The sequence below is a fragment of the Entelurus aequoreus genome, linkage group LG05 (genome assembly GCF_033978785.1).
Source record: "Entelurus aequoreus isolate RoL-2023_Sb linkage group LG05, RoL_Eaeq_v1.1, whole genome shotgun sequence".
NCBI classification, from domain to species: domain Eukaryota; kingdom Metazoa; phylum Chordata; class Actinopteri; order Syngnathiformes; family Syngnathidae; genus Entelurus; species Entelurus aequoreus.
In genome coordinates this window covers 79,641,806-79,658,806 of record NC_084735.1, presented here as the reverse complement: position 1 = coordinate 79,658,806, position 17,001 = coordinate 79,641,806, and the positions used below count along the sequence as shown (strand labels likewise).

Here is a 17,001-nt window from a genome sequence, read left to right as displayed (position 1 = left end):
ACAAAGAAGCTACATAACCAGTCGGGCTGCAGCTATTGATTATTTTAGTAATCGAGTAATCTATCGATTAGTTAGTTTGATTAATCGAGTAATTGGATAAAACACACTTTATACACCCCCGATTCTGCTTGCCATACGCTTCATTCTTTTTATCTAAAAATTCCGCATCATCAACATAAAATTGCACTTTTAAAGGCCTACTGAAATGATTTTTTTTTATTGAAACGGGGATAGCAGATCTATTCTATGTGTCATACTTGATCATTTCGCGATATTATAAGTGAGAGAGATTCGGACCGAGAAAGCGACAATTTCCCCATTAATTTGAGCGAGGATGAAAGATTTGTGGATGAGTAAAGTGCAAGTGAAGGACTAGTGGGGAGTTGAAGCTATTCAGATAGGGAAGATGCTGTGAGAGCCGGGGGTGACCTGATATTCAGCTGGGAATGACTACAACAGTAAATAAACACAAGACATATATATACTCTATTAGCCACAACACAACCAGGCTTATATTTAATATGCCACAAATTAATCCTGCATAAAAACACCTGCGTGTTTGTTACGCTAGCTCCTAGCTCCTCTGCTAGCTCCTATCTCCATAGAACACGCCAATACAATTCAAACACCTGATCAACACACACAATCACTCAGCCCAAAAGACCGTTCACCTAACCCAAGGTTCATAAAGCTTATATATTTTTAAAAAGTTACGTACATACGCAAAAAAAAGTTGCGCACATACGGTCAAGCGATCAAATGTTTAGAAGCCAAAGCTGCATACTCACAGTAGCATGTCTGCGTCTTTGTCATCCGAATCAAAGTAATCCTGGTAAGAGTCTGTGTTGTCCCAGTTCTCTACAGGCGTCTGTGTATCGAAGTCAAAAGTCCTCCTGGTTAGAGTCTCTGTTATCCGAGTTCTTCCATCTTGACTGCATCTTCCGGGAATGTAAACAAAGAAGCGCCGGCTGTGTACTGTTGTTGCTGACTACGTTCGAAAAATACGTCCATTTCGCACCGACAACTTTCTTCTTTGCTTGCTCAGCTTCCTTCTCCATAATGCAATGAACATAATTGATACAGATTCACGAACACAGATGTCCAGAATACTGTGGAATTATGAAATGAAAACAGAGCTTTTTCGTATTGGCTTCAATGTGGAAGGCATACCCGTGTTCGCCGGTCTACGTCACGCGCATACGTCATCCGCAGAGGCGTTTCGAACCGGAAGTTTAGCGGCAAATTTAAAATGTCACTTTATAAGTTAACCCGGCCGTATTGGCATGTGTTATAATGTTAAGATTTCATCATTGATGTATAAACTATCAGACTGCGTGGTCGGTAGTAGTGGCTTTCAGTAGGCCTTTAACTTGTGTGCAAAAATAAAAATAGGAAAAAAAAGATTTAAAAAATCTCATGTTTAGTCGCCAGACAGATCATAGCACACACACACCACCCCTCTAATCTGTGCCCTGTCCTAGCAGCCGTGTGGAAACTATCTCCACATATTTAAAGTTCCGGGCACCCCGAGTAGTCCAGATTATATACATTTTGTTAGTTGCACTCATTAAACGATTACCGTATTTTCCGGACCATAGGGCGCACCGGATTATAAGGCGCACTGCCGATGAGCGGTTCTATTCAGGTCTATTTTCATACAAAAGGCGCACCAGGTTATAGGGCGCATTAAAGGGCTCATATTACTACACTTCCTTGTGGTCTACATAACATGTAATGGTGGTTCTTTGGTCAAAATGTTGCATAGATGATGTTTTACAGATCATCTTCAAGCCGCTTTCTGACAGTCTCTTCAGGATGCGCCGTTTTGTGGCCGGTCTTATTTACGTGGCTCACCATCGGCAGCGTCTTCTCCCCGTCATCTTTGTTGTAGCGGTGTAGCGTGCAAGGACGGGAGTGGAAGAAGTGTCAAAAAGATGGAGCTAACTGTTTTAATGACATTCAGACTTTACTTCAATCAATAACGGAGCAGCCTCTCCTCATCCGCCGGAAATGTGTCCCGTGAAAAACCGTCCGACCGGAACTCTCTAATAACTAAAGTTCCTCAGGTGAATAAAGTAAACTCACTACACCGGTATGTTTTAGCGCTTTCATGGCGAGTTTACTGACATATATAAGTAAGAACTTTACACTACTTTATATTAGAAATGGCAACAGCAGAGGATCAATGTCCCATAACAAGAAGATAGAGACAAATCGACTACGGAGTCATCATGGACTACAAAGGCGGACCTGCACAGTTTTGTAAAACATCATCTATGCAACATTTTGACCAAAGAACCACCATTATATGTTATGTAGACCACAAGGAAGTGTTTTACATTTAGAAAAAAAAATCATAATAATATGACTCCTTTAATGCGCCCTATAATATATATGAAAAAAGATCAAAAATAGACCATTCATTGGCAGTGCGCCTTATAATCCGGTGCGCCCTATGCGCCGGAAAATACTGTATTTTAATTTTTTGTTGTGTGTTAGCTAAAGCTACAGGAAGGGATGGCGTGGCGCGGTTGGGAGAGTGGCCGTGCCAGCAATTTGAGGGTTCCTGGTTCGATACCCTGCTTCTACCAACCTAGTCACGTCCGTTGTGTCCTTGAGCAAGACACTTCACCCTTGCTCCTGATGGGTGGTGGTTAGGGCCTTGCATGGCAGCTCCCGTCATCAGTGTGTGAATGTGCGTGTGAATGTGGAAATAGTGTCAAAGCGCTTTGAGTACCTTGAAGGTAGAAAAGCGCTGTACAAGTATTACCCATTTACCATCAGTGGCCTAGTGGTTAGAGTGTCCGCCCTGAGATCGGTAGGTTGTGAGTTCAAACCCCGGCCGAGTCATACCAAAGACTATAAAAATGCGACCCATTACCTCCCTGGTTGGCACTCAGCATCAAGGGTTGGAATTGGGGGTTAAATCACCAAAAATGATTCCCGGGCGCGGCCACCGCTGCTGCCCACTGCTCCCCTCACCTCCCAGGGGGTGATCAAGGGTGATGGGTCAAATTTCGCCACACCTAGTGCAGGCATGTGATTTTTCCGTCTAAAGTCGGAATTCCGTCTTTTTTAATCTCGGGGGAAAAAAAATAATTATCTCCCGTTTTTCCGTTTTTTTTTTTCCGACCCTAAATCAAGATTCAAGACGTAGTTTATATTACGCCGTAGTTGATTGGTCGATATGTTCCTTGTGACCAATCAGGACATCTGTTATGAATGATGACGTTAATAACGTCATCATTCATAGTTGTCACTACGGCCATTTTCCATATGTAAACGATGTCGGTTCTCGAGAGAAAGGACGCTTTACGAGTAAAATAAATTGATAAACATGTCAAAAATAAGTTCCGATGGGACTGGATGGAAAGGGAAATCACTGATACTGTTGGGAAGAAGAAAGTTACGCCTTTGTTCGGCGATTTTATTCGGAAAATCGATCGTCCCGGAAAGGTTTTGTGCACGTGGTGTCATGATAATATTGACTATGGATCACGAGGTTTCAAGGCTTTGGAAGTACATGCGAAACGCCAAAAACATATGAAACAACTTGAAGCAAGGAAAACAAACTTTTCACTAGCTGGTACTTTTGGATGTCAACCGAAAGTGAGCAAACCTTACGGACTTCATCTTTTGTTTAAAGGCCTACTGAAACCCACTACTACCGACCACGCAGTCTGATAGTTTATATATCAATGATGAAATCTTAACATTATAACACATGCCAATACGGCCGGGTTAACTTATAAAGTGACATTTTAAATTTGCCGCTAAACTTCCGGTTCGAAACGCCTCTGAGGATGACGTATGCGCGTGACGTGGCCCGGCGAACACGGGTATGCCTTCCACATTGAAGCCAATACGAAAAAGCTCTGTTTTCATTTCATAATTCCACAGTATTCTGAACATCTGTGTTCGTGAATCTGTTGCAATCATGTTCATTGCATTATGGAGAAGGAAGCTGAGCAAGCAAAGAAGAAAGTTGTCGGTGCGAAATGGAAGTATTTTTCGAACGTAGTCAGCAACAACAGTACACAGCCGGCGCTTCTTTGTTTACATTCCCGGAAGATGCAGTCAAGATGGAAGAACTCGGATAACAGAGACTCTAACCAGGAGGACTTTTGACTTCGGTACACAGACGCCAGTAGAGAACTGGGACAACACAGACTCTTACCAGGATTACTTTGATTTGGATGACAAAGACGCAGACGTGCTACTGTGAGTATGCAGCTTTGGTTTCTAAACATTTGATCGCTTGACCGTATGTGCGCAACTTTTTTTTGCGTATGTACGTAACTTTTTTAAAATATATAAGCTTTATGAACCTTGGGTTAGGTGAACGGTCTTTTGGGCTGAGTGATTGTGTGTGTTGATCAGGTGTTTGAATTGTATTGGCGTGTTCTATGGAGCTAGGAGCTAGCATAGGAGCTAGGAGCTAGCATAACAAACACGCAGGTGTTTTTATGCAGGATTAATTTGTGGCATATTAAATATAAGCCTGGTTGTGTTGTGGCTAATAGAGTATATATATGTCTTGTGTTTATTTACTGTTGTAGTCATTCCCAGCTGAATATCAGGTCACCCCCGGCTCTCACAGCATCTTCCCTATCTGAATAGCTTCAACTCCCCACTAGTCCTTCACTTGCACTTTACTCATCCACAAATCTTTCACCCTCGCTCAAATTAATGGGGAAATTGTCGCTTTCTCGGTCCGAATCTCTCTCACTTCATGCGGCCATCATTGTAAACAATAGGGAACTTTGCGTATATGTTCAACTGACTACGTCACGCTACTTCCGGTAGGGGCAAGCCTTTTTTTTATCAGATACCAAAAGTTGCAATCTTTATCGTCGTTGTTCTATACTAAATCCTTTCAGCAAAAATATGGCAATATCGCGAAATGATCAAGTATGACACATAGAATAGATCTGCTATCCCCGTTTAAATAAAAAAAATTCATTTCAGTAGGCCTTTAAACTGCCGTAGACATGGAGAGGAAAGATCCGCCCACTTCAGTTGCAGACAGGGTTGTTAATAATGAGGTAAGCTAAAAAATATTTGCCTGCGAAATACGCATGTTTGTTTGAAATATTAACCAATTATTGCTTTGCGAAATATGAATGGGTTTTTCTAAAAATAAAAAGCCACGTGAAAAATATATTATGAAATTACAGAAATTCAAAGAGTCGCATTATTGATTCCAGTTAACAATTTATTTGAAATAAATCTGCATATAGTACTATTTTGTAATATTATGTTCTTTTGTAGTCTGTTGAAACTATTGTCAGTGGTGTAACAATCTTGAAGGTAAATATTTTCCCACTTGTTTCATGCAATATGTCAGTGTCCTCACATTATTATTATTTCATATATTCAAATATGAGTAAACAATACTAAACATGTTTAATTATTTTCATAAATGTATATCCTATTTTGGCGAAAAGAATGAAATGTTTACATTACATGAACTGAAGTAATGTGGTAATACTGTAAATAAACTGCGGATAATAACACTGATCGATGTGACACCTGTGGATGTGAAATGAACACAAGATGTAAATATTAGTGACTAAATGGCCTAGTGGTTAGAGTGTCCGCCCTGAGATGGGTAGGTTGTGAGTTCAAACCCCCAAAGACTATAAAAATGGGACCCATTACCTCCCTGCTTGGCACTCCGCATCAAGGGTTGGAATTGGGGGTTAAATCAACCAAAAATGATTCCCGGGCGCGGCTACGCTGCTGCCCACTGCTCCCCTCACCTCCCAGGGGGTGATCAAGGGTGATGGGTCAAATGCAGAGGACAAATTTCACCACACCTAGTGTGTGTGTGACAATCATTGGTACTTTAACTTAACTTTAACTTAACTTAAATACTGTTGGGACTGAACCATATACAGCAGGGGTGTCAAACGTACGGCCCGCGGGCCAGATCAGGCCCACGAACAGATAGTATCCGGCCCGCGGGATGAGTTTGCTAAGTTTAAAAATGAACCGACATTTTTGAATGAAAGAAATTTCTGTTCTAAATGTGTCCACTGGATGTCGCAATAGCAATTATTTGTATCTTTGTAGATTATGCTACATATGTAAAACAAAATAATTGGTACACCAGTCGAGGAAAATGAGCAAACTACATAAATAACGTCCTGTAATTTGATTTTGATATTTTTTTGTCTTGATAGATTTAAAATAAACACCAAGGAGTTGACTGATGAACATTATCAAATGATTTATTCAGAAAGTATAAAGATAGAATACTATTAACCGCAACATGTAAGTGTAAAAAACCCCCAACAACATTATGATTTGTACATTTTCAGAATGTGCTTGTTCTATTTTTAAACAAAGAAAACAATCTGAAGTTGTCTTTATTTTTAAGTTATCGTGCCGTGACTTTACCAGCCTGGCCCACCTGGGAGTACATTTTTGTCCATGTGGCCCCCCATCTAAAATGAGTTTGACACCCCTGATATACAGTGATTCATTAGGATCATTGGGTTATGTATGTTCTATTAATGATGTTTTCATGTCTTTAAACACTCAAATATTTTCTTCAAATGGTGCTGTCTTTGTTCATTTTAGCATGTTAAATTGGTGAAAAACCAGGAGCTTCGGGGGGTGTTGCCCCCCTTGTCCCCCCACCAGGACCTGGCTGGGGGCCTTCGTCCCCCAGACCCCCGGAAATTTTTTCAGTCTTTTTCATTGTGGTCAAATCACATGCCTGCTAGTGTGTGTGTGTGACAATCATTGGTACTTTAACTTTAATTTACCATTTACAGGAGGCGAGGGAGTGTTTTGTTTTGTTTTTTAAACACTTTTCACCGTTACAATCAACTTGAAGGAGGGGTGTGTGTTTTTTTATAATCCATATCTTACAGTTTTCAATGTGCAAAACCAAACATGGGTACTACTTGTTGGTATTCTTCCGATGGGAGCGCCACGAGGTGTCGGCATTAATCCCAACCAATCACCAAGGTGCCATGTATCTTAACGGATCACTCTTTGAAGGTGTCAACTCCCCCAATAATCAAACCTGTGTGTGTGTGTGTACCGGTCTCCAGGCGAGGCGTTTGAAGATCTCTCCAGGCTTAAAGCAAACCGTGGCAGCTGTGTGGCAATCCGTGTCACCTTAATTGCTTTAGAGCACTTTCAGATATCTCTCAAGAGTTTTATAGGCTTTGTTCCAAGCCGGGGGCTCTTGTGTTTTTTTTTTTTTTAATTTTTTGTAACGGAAGCATCGGCCAGCCGCAGACTTTTGCTGTTGTCACACGTTTAGTTGGCCAACCTTCGAGGCCACACATTCAAATATTGACGCTCGGTCTTGTCTGACCTCGCCAGCTCAAACTGTTACAGCTCAACGACGGTTTGGTTTGAGGTGGGGAGGGCGGTCGAAACGCCATGAATAAATCTTTGTGTTTTTTTGCTTCACGGCCGTCTGCGGCTCTTTAAGATGCGGCCGTTTAATAACGCCCGCTGTTATTTACCAGGTTATTTTGAAATGCCTTTCTTGACGTGCTTGTTTCTCCGCTCCGTCCGCAGGAAGATGCACAGCGGGATGAAGACCTACGGCTGCGAGCTGTGCGGGAAGAGCTTCCTGGACAGCCTCCGTCTACGCATGCATCTGCTGTCCCATTCAGGTGAGCGAATCAAACCCGCCTTGGCCTTTTATGACGTCTCGAGACCAGTCCGAACACTTAAAGTTAGAGTTAAAGTACCACTGATAGTCGCACACACACTAGGTGTGGTGAATTTACCCTCTGCATTCGCCTGAATGCAGCTGAGATAGGCTCCAGCAACCCCTAAAAGGGACAAGCTGTAGAAAATGGTTGGATTTGACCCATCCCCAGAACGCGCAAGGCAACTTTTACACGCGCTGAGTAGTTCCTGATCTTACCGGAAGGAATGGATTTACACCACTCAAAGATCCTCCAGTGACAGGAGAGGCTCTGCTGTTTTTAAAGGCCTACTGAAAGCCACTACTACCGACCACGCAGTCTGATAGTTTATACATCAATGATGAAATCTTAACATTGCAACACATGCCAATACGGCCGGGTTAACTTATAAAGTGACTTTTAAAACTTCCCGGGAAATATCCGGCTGAAACGTCGCGGTATGATGACGTATGCGCGTGACGAAGTCCGAGTAACGGAAGTTATGGTACCCGTAGAATCCTATACAAAAAGCTCTGTTTTCATTTCATAATTCCACAGTATTCTGGACATCTTTTGCAATTTGTTTAATGAACAATGAAGGCTGCAAAGAAGACAGTTGTAGGTGGGATCGGTGTATTAGCAGCGGACTACAGCAACACAACCAGGAGGACTTTGTTGGAGCGCTAGCCGCGCTAGCCGCCGACCTCACCTTGACTTCCTACGTCTCCGGGCCGCCAAACGCATCGGGTGAAGTCCTTCGTCCTTCTGCCGATCGCTGGAACGCAGGTGAGCACGGGTGTTGATGAGTAGATGAGGTCTGGCTGGCGTAGGTGGAGAGCTAATGTTTTTAGCATAGCTCTGTGAGGTCCCGTTGCTAAGTTGCTAAGTTAGCTTCAATGGCGTCGTTAGCACAGCATTGTTAACCTTCGCCAGCCTGGTAAGCATTAACTGTGTATTTACATGTACATGGTTTAATAGTATTGTTGATTTTCTATCTATCCTTCCTTCTATCCTTTATTTTTTTGTTTCTATATGCAGTTAAAGCACGATGCTATCACGTTAGCTCGTAGCTAAAGCATTTCGCCGATGTATTGTCGTGGAGATAAAAGGCACTGAATGTCCATTTTGCATTCTCGACTCTCATTTTCAAGAGGATATAGTATCCGAGGTGGTTTAAAATACAAATCTGTGATCTACAATAGAAAAAGGAGAGAGTGGAATCCAATGAGCCAGCTTGTACCTAAGTTACGGTCAGAGCGAAAAAAGATACGTCCATCGCTGTCTCTCAAGTCCTTCACTGTAACGTTCCTCATCTACGAATCTTTCATCCTCGCTCAAATTAATGGGGTAATCATCACTTTCTCGGTCCGAATCTCTCTCGCTCCATTGTAAACAACGGGGAATTGTGAGGAATACTAGCTCCTGTGACGTCACGCTACTTCCGCTACAGGCAAGGCTTTTTTTTTATCAGCGAGCAAAAGTTGCGAACTTTATCGTCGATTTTCTCTATTAAATCCTTTCAGCAAAAATATGGCAATATCGCGAAATGATCAAGTATGACACACAGAATGGATCTGCTATTCCCGTTTAAATTAAAAAAAATCATTTCAGTAGGCCTTTAAGGATGTTCCGGACAGTAGGAATGCAAGAGTGTTCTGCTGTTTTGGGGAATTGTATTTGTTTAGCACGTTACATAATGAGGATGTTTGTCTGGCACTTTTTGCAACCGATTCTGTTGTGTTGTCCTTTTTATAGAAGTGTTTTTTTCACCAGGTGCGTACAAATGTAATCCTGTCTTATGTAGGATCGCTCACTAGTGTATTTGTTGCAGATTCCAAAAAACGGCAGTGCGGAAATATAAAAAAAAAATGCAATTTGTCATATACAGCAGTGGTTCTCAACCTTTTTTCAGTGATGTACCCCCTGTGAAATGTTTTTTAATTCAAGTACCCCCTAATCAGAGCAAAGCATTTTTGGTTGAAAAAAAGAGATAAAGAAGTAAAATACAGCACTATGTCATCAGTTTCGGATTTATTAAATTGTATAACAGTGCAAAATATTGCTCATTTGTTGTGGTCTTTCTTGAACTATTTGGAAAAAAAGATAGGTTTTTATTTATATTTATAAGGGATTTTTGAATTGTTGCTATTTTTAGAATATTTAAAAAAAATCTCACGTACCCCTTGGCATACCTTCAAGTACCCCCATTTGAGAACCACTGATATACAGGATTGTTGGCAGGGGATTTTGTTACACATTACAAACACAGCAGAAAACTTGTCATATAGAGAATCGTTGATTAGTGTTTTTGCTGCAGGTTCCAAAAAACAGCAGACAACCTGTAATATAGAGGATGGTTAACTTGTGTTTTTGGTCAGTCGATCGCCAGCCAGGCTTTAAAAAAATAGTCCTAAAAATGAGCGATCATAAATCTTCACTATGACGTCACTTTCGTCACTTGATTGACATTCACGGCACCCGAGGGTCTTCTGAGATGACGCTGGCTGCTGCCAGCTCATTATTAAGAAAAAATTACCGACAGGAAGGCGAGAAACACTTTTTATTTCAACAGACTCTGGCGCCGTACCTGTCGTCAAAACTCCAAAGACCGACTGCACAGTTGCACAATAAAAGCTCTGCTTCATCCTGCCTGCGCTAACAAAATAAGAGTCTCAGAAAGCTGGCGTGCACAAGCTAGCAAGCTACGGAGTTTGCCGCCAATGTATTTATTGTAAAGTGTATACAAAGGAGTTCGGAAGCGGGACAAATAAGATGCCAAAAACCAACCACTTTCATGTGGTATTGGACGGAAAGGAGGACTTTTTTTCTCCTCCGTTTGAAAACTGGGACGTTATCAGCACCACTGTCTGATTCCTATCAATGCAAGTCATCAGAATCAGGTAATACACCAACTTATATTCTTGTCTTCATGAAAGAAAGGAATCTATATGTGTTAAACATGCTTGTATTATCTTTAAACACCTTTAACTTGTTAACAATATTAACTATATGTGTTAAACATGCTTTTATTATCTTTAAACACCTTTAACTTGTTAACAATATTAACTATATGTGTTAAACATGCTTGTATTATCTTTAAATACCTTTAACTTGTTAACAATATTAACTATATGTGTTAAACTTACTTGTATTATCATTAAACACCTTTAACTTGTTAACAATATTAACTATATGTGTTAAACATGCTCATATTATCTTTAAACACCTTTAACTTGTTAACAATATTAACTATATGTGTTAAACATGCTTGTATTATCTTAAAACACCTTTAACTTGTTAACAATATTAACTATATGTGTTAAACATGCTTGTATTATCTTTAAACACCTTTAACTTGTTAACAATATTAACTATATGTGTTAAACATGCTTGTGTTATCTTTAAACACCTTTAACTTGTTAACAATATTAACTATATGTGTTAAACATGCTCGTATTATCTTTAAACACCTTTAACTTGTTAACAATATTAACTATTTGTGTTAAACATGCTTGTATTATCTTTAAACACCTCTAACTTGTTAACAATATTAACTATATGTGTTAAACATGCTTGTATTATCTTTAAACACCTTTAACTTGTTAACAAAATTAACTATATGTGTTAAACATGCTCGTATTATCTTTAAACACCTTTAACTTGTTAACAATATTAACTATATGTGTTAAACATGCTCGTATTATCTTTAAACACCTTTAACGTGTTAACAATATTAACTATATGTGTTAAACATGCTTGTATTATCATCAAACACCTTTAACTTGTTAACAATATTAACTATATGTGTTAAACATGCTTGCATTATCTTTAAACACCTTTAACTTGTTAACAATATTAACTATATGTGTTAAACATGCTTGTATTATCTTTAAACACCTTTAACTTGTTAACAATATTAACTATATGTGTTAAACATGCTTGTATTATCTTTAAACACCTTTAACTTGTTAACAATATTAACTATATGTGTTAAACATGCTTGTATTATCTTTAAACACATTTAACTTGTAAACAATATTAACTATATGTGTTAAACATGCTCGTATTATCTTTAAACACCTTTAACTTGTTAACAATATTAACTATATGTGTTAAACATGCTTGTATTATCTTTAAACACCTTTAACTTGTTAACAATATTAACTATATGTGTTAAACATGCTTGTATTATCTTTAAACACCTTTAACTTGTTAACAATATTAACTATATGTGTTAAACATGCTTGTATTATCTTTAAACACCTTTAACTTGTTAACAATATTAACTATATGTGTTAAACATGCTTGTATTATCTTTAAACACCTTTAACTTATTAACAATATTAACATATGTTAAACATGCTTGTATTATCATTAAACACCTTTAACTTGTTAACAATATTAACTATATGTGTTAAACATGCTTGCATTATCTTTAAACACCTTTAAGTTGTTAACAATATTAACTATATGTATTAAACATTCTTGTATTATCATTAAACACCTTTAATTTGTTAACAAAAACATATATTTCATAAATAAGTAATAATACATTATATATGAATGAGGTAGATCCCTGTGACATGATCAATTGAAAAGTAGCTCGCCTGCAGAAAAAGTGTGAGCACCCCTGCTGTAGATGATCGTTGACAGGTGGGGGGTTTTTTTTCGGATTCCTAAAAACAGCAGAAAACTTATCCTATAGAAGATTTTTGACTCGAGTTTTTGTTGAATATAATTTTAAAAAACGACAGAAAACGTGTCATACAGAGGGGCAGTTGACAAAAGCAGAGTGTTCCTGTCGTATAGAAGATCTTTGAATAGTGTTTTTGCAGTGGGGCCTTATAAACAGCACAGTGCACCTGTCACATAGAGGATCTTTGACTGCGTTTATTCCCAAAAACAGCAAACCCCTGTCATGCGTGGGTCTTTCGAAACGAGATCTCCCGCCTCGGCGAGAATTTGGCCAAGGTATTTTTGGCGACGCGTCAAAACAAAAGTGCGCAGACTCTGGTCTCCTCGGCGGCGTCGCAGCGAGCGTCGTCGCTGTCGCTTCTGAGGCGTCTTTTCTGCCGGCGAAAAGCGCTAGACGAGCGCCCGTGTCGAGACAGGAGACGGTTAGCGAAGAGACGACGTGGCGGCAAAGATTCTTTGATACTTTTTCTTGTACGCGCTCCCCCTTTTTTTTTTTTTCTCCGCCTCCACCATTTTTGACTTTCAAGGCTTTCGTGGGTTTGACACGGCGTCTCCGTGTTGACTGTCGTGATGTCCCAAAGCCCTCAGCCTCCGCCGCCATCATCATCATCATCATCATCATCATCTTCCTCATCCTGCAGCTGGCTTCACAGAGACAGAATATCAGAGAGATGAAGAGAGAGCAGACACGCTCTTTGGTATGCTGAGCACCACTGATGTCTGCTACCTCCCTCCAGCACTGTCTCTCTCTCTCTCGCTCGCTCGCTGTCTCTCAAGCTGCGTTCCTTTACAGTTGTTCGCTAAATATAAGCGATCTTCTCAAAAATGTCGACAAAGTGCATTTGCGACTTGTGGGTGCTTCCATTAAAGCAGGGGTCTCAAACGTGCGGCCCGCGGGCCTGAACATGTTTAATCCGGCACGCAAGATCAGTTTGCTAAATATCAAAATCATCAATCAATCAATCAATGTTTATTTATATAGCCCTAAATGACAAGTGTCTCAAAGGGCTGCACAAGCCACAACGACATCCGCGGTACAGAGCCCACATCAGGGCAAGGCAAAACTCACAACCCCAATGGGACGTCGATGTGAATGACTATGAGAAACCTTGGAGAGGACCGCATATGTGGGTGACCCCCACGCCCCTCTAGGGGTGACCGAAAGTAATGGACTTTGAGTGGATCTAGCATAATATTGGGAAAGTCCAGTCCATAGTGGATCTAACATAATAGTGAGAGTCCAGTCCATAGTAGATCTAACATAATAGTGAGAGTCCAGTCCATAGTAGATCTAACATAATAGTGAGAGTCCAGTCCGTAGTGGATCTAACATAATAGTGAAAGAGCCGTCCATTGTGGATCTACATAATAGTGAGAGTCCAGTCCATTGTGGACCTAACATAATAGTGAGAGTCCAGTCCATAGTGGATCTAACATAATAGTGAGAGTCCAGTCCATAATGGATCTAACATAATAGTGAAAGTCGAGTCCATAGTAGATCTAACGTAATATTGAGAGTCCAGTCCATAGTGGATCTAACATAATAGTGAGAGTCCAGTCCATAGTGGATCTAACATAATAGTGAAAGTGCAGTCCATAGTGGAGCTAACATAATAGTGAAAGTCCAGTCTATAGTGGATCTAACATAATAGTGAGAGTCCAGTCCATAGTAGATCTAACATAATAGTGAGAGTCCAGTCCATAGTGGATCTAACATAATAGTGAAAGTGCAGTCCATAGTGGATCTAGCATAATAGTGAGAGTCCAGTCCATAGTGGATCTAACATAATAGTGAAAGTGCAGTCCATAGTGGATCTAACATAATAGTGAGAGTCCAGTCCATAGTGGATCTAACATAATAGTGAAAGTGCAGTCCATAGTGGATCTAACATAATAGTGAGAGTCCAGTCCATAGTGGATCTAACATAATAGTGAAAGTGCAGTCCATAGTGGATCTAGCATAATAGTGAGAGTCCAGTCCATAGTGGATCTAAAATAATAGTGAGAGTCCAGTCCATAGTAGATCTAACATAATAGTGAGAGTCCAGTTCATAGTGGATCTAACATAATAGTGAAAGTCCAGTCCATAGTGGATCTAACATAATAGTGAGAGTCCAGTCCATAGTAGATCTAACATAATAGTGTGAGAGTCCAGTCCATAGTGGATCTAACATAATAGTGTGAGAGTCTAGTCCATAGTGGATCTAACATAATAGTGAGAGTCCAGTCCATAGTAGATCTAACATAATAGTGAGAGTCCAGTTCATAGTGGATCTAACATAATAGTGAAAGTCCAGTCCATAGTGGATCTAACATAATAGTGAGAGTCCAGTCCATAGTGGAGCTAACATAATAGTGAAAGTGCAGTCCATAGTGGATCTAACATAATAGTGAGAGTCCAGTCCATAGTGGAGCTAACATAATAGTGAAAGTCCAGTCTATAGTGGATCTAACATAATAGTGAGAGTCCAGTCCATAGTAGATCTAACATAATAGTGAGAGTCCAGTCCATAGTGGATCTAACATAATAGTGAAAGTGCAGTCCATAGTGGATCTAGCATAATAGTGAGAGTCCAGTCCATAGTGGATCTAACATAATAGTGAAAGTGCAGTCCATAGTGGATCTAACATAATAGTGAGAGTCCAGTCCATAGTGGATCTAACATAATAGTGAAAGTGCAGTCCATAGTGGATCTAACATAATAGTGAGAGTCCAGTCCATAGTGGATCTAACATAATAGTGAAAGTGCAGTCCATAGTGGATCTAGCATAATAGTGAGAGTCCAGTCCATAGTGGATCTAAAATAATAGTGAGAGTCCAGTCCATAGTAGATCTAACATAATAGTGAGAGTCCAGTTCATAGTGGATCTAACATAATAGTGAAAGTCCAGTCCATAGTGGATCTAACATAATAGTGAGAGTCCAGTCCATAGTGGATCTAACATAATAGTGAGAGTCCAGTCCATAGTAGATCTAACATAATAGTGAGAGTCCAGTTCATAGTGGATCTAACATAATAGTGAAAGTCCAGTCCATAGTGGGGCCAGCAGGAGACCATCTCGAGCAATGCTTAAATCTACTATGTTCACATTGTTAACGTCGGTAGCTATGTTACCTTAATTTTGGCTATGGTTTCATTTTGATAAGGTGTTAGTGCATGTGCCTCACAATACGAAGGTCCCGAGTTCAATCCCGGGGTCGGGATCTTTCTGTGTGGAGTTTGCATGTTCTCCCCGTGACTACGTGGGTTCCCTCCGGGTATTCCGGCTTCCTCCCACCTCCAAAGACAGGCACCTGGGGATAGGTCCCTAGTGTGTGAATGTGAGTGTGAATGTTGTCTGTCTATCTGTGTTGGCCCTGCGATGAGGCGGCGACTTGTCCAGGGTGTACCCCGCCTACCGCCCGAATGCAGCTGAGATAGGCTCCAGCACCCCCCGGTAACCCGAAAGGGATAAGCGGTAGAAAATGGATGGATGGGATGGGTTTTGTTCATATCATAATGTTTGGATGATGATAAATGAATATGTTGTTGCAGTTGCGGATGTCACCAATGTGGCAGTTTGAGGAAACTGCTTTTTCTAAACACGTCTTTATGAACTGCCAATATGAGAATGCTAAACAGGCTTTGGAAAAACACTGAAAGTCTTAGTTCATTGTGTTCTTCGTGGTGTTTTTGAAACTGCACCATTTTTTTTTCCCGCAACATTTTAAACTATCTTGAAGTGTGTACAGATTTACTTTAGAAAAGAGACGTGCTGGATACTTCTCTTGTTGAATCGAGAGTCGTTTCCAATCGAGAATTGATTCTGAATCGAATCGATAGCCCCAAGAATAGAATCGGATCGTGTGGTGCCCAAAGATTCACAGCCCTAACTCCTACATCTACATGTCTATACTCCCGTCAGTTTCCACCTGTCTGTCTTCATACCAGCCTGTCTCAAAGTGAGACTACCTGCCTGTCTGTCTTCAATGCTGGTCTGTGTCTTTCCGCCTGTCTGTCTTCCTAGTTTTCTGTCTCTGTACTTGCATGACTTCCCTTCCAACCAACTATTTGGTGGCCTCCGCCTTGGGTTGTTTGTCTCCGGGTCTACCTGCACCTGCCTGTCTGTCTCTTAAGAGGTCTGTCTGGCTTAGGGCTGGGCAATAAAACAATATCGATATACATCGCGGTAGACAACAAAATCGATATCAATAAAATATGTGCTCAATAAAACGTTCGATAAAGGTTTTTTTTCTTCTTCGGAAGAAACCGGAAGTTGCAAAACATGTTCGGTCACGTGATCTAAGGCACTCTGGTAACCGAGCAACGTGGGATGTGATCACTGATCAGTGGGAGTGACATGCAAACAGCTAATCGGGTAACGGAATCCACTATCAAGTTTGGTTGTGCTATCTGGCGGTGGATTCTTTGCGTGGAGTGAGAAGAGAAAGCAAAAATGAAGAAACTGTCGATTAAACAGGAAAGTCACCTCGACAGTATGGCAGTTTTTCTGATTTTTTTGAAACGGACCGTAGATTTATGCGAGGCACTCATTCCCGACAAAAAAAACACACCGCTTTAGCTGTGCTCACCCTTTAGAGCACAGCTGTAACTTCCTCGCACTAAACCTGCAGACAATAGTTCTTCCCATTTTTCTCTATGTTTAC

The 17,001-nt window shown here is 40.4% G+C and overlaps 1 protein-coding gene across 2 annotated transcripts in view; it reads left to right on the top strand.

The window, feature by feature from the left end:
- zbtb16a (zinc finger and BTB domain containing 16a) overlaps positions 1-17,001 on the top strand; it is a 402,353-nt gene that overhangs the window by 180,189 nt on the left and 205,163 nt on the right. For both annotated transcript variants that reach the window (XM_062049025.1, XM_062049026.1), the window contains one exon: positions 7,543-7,640. In XM_062049025.1, the coding sequence (XP_061905009.1) occupies positions 7,543-7,640 (98 nt within the window). The remainder of the gene's footprint in view (positions 1-7,542; positions 7,641-17,001) is intronic.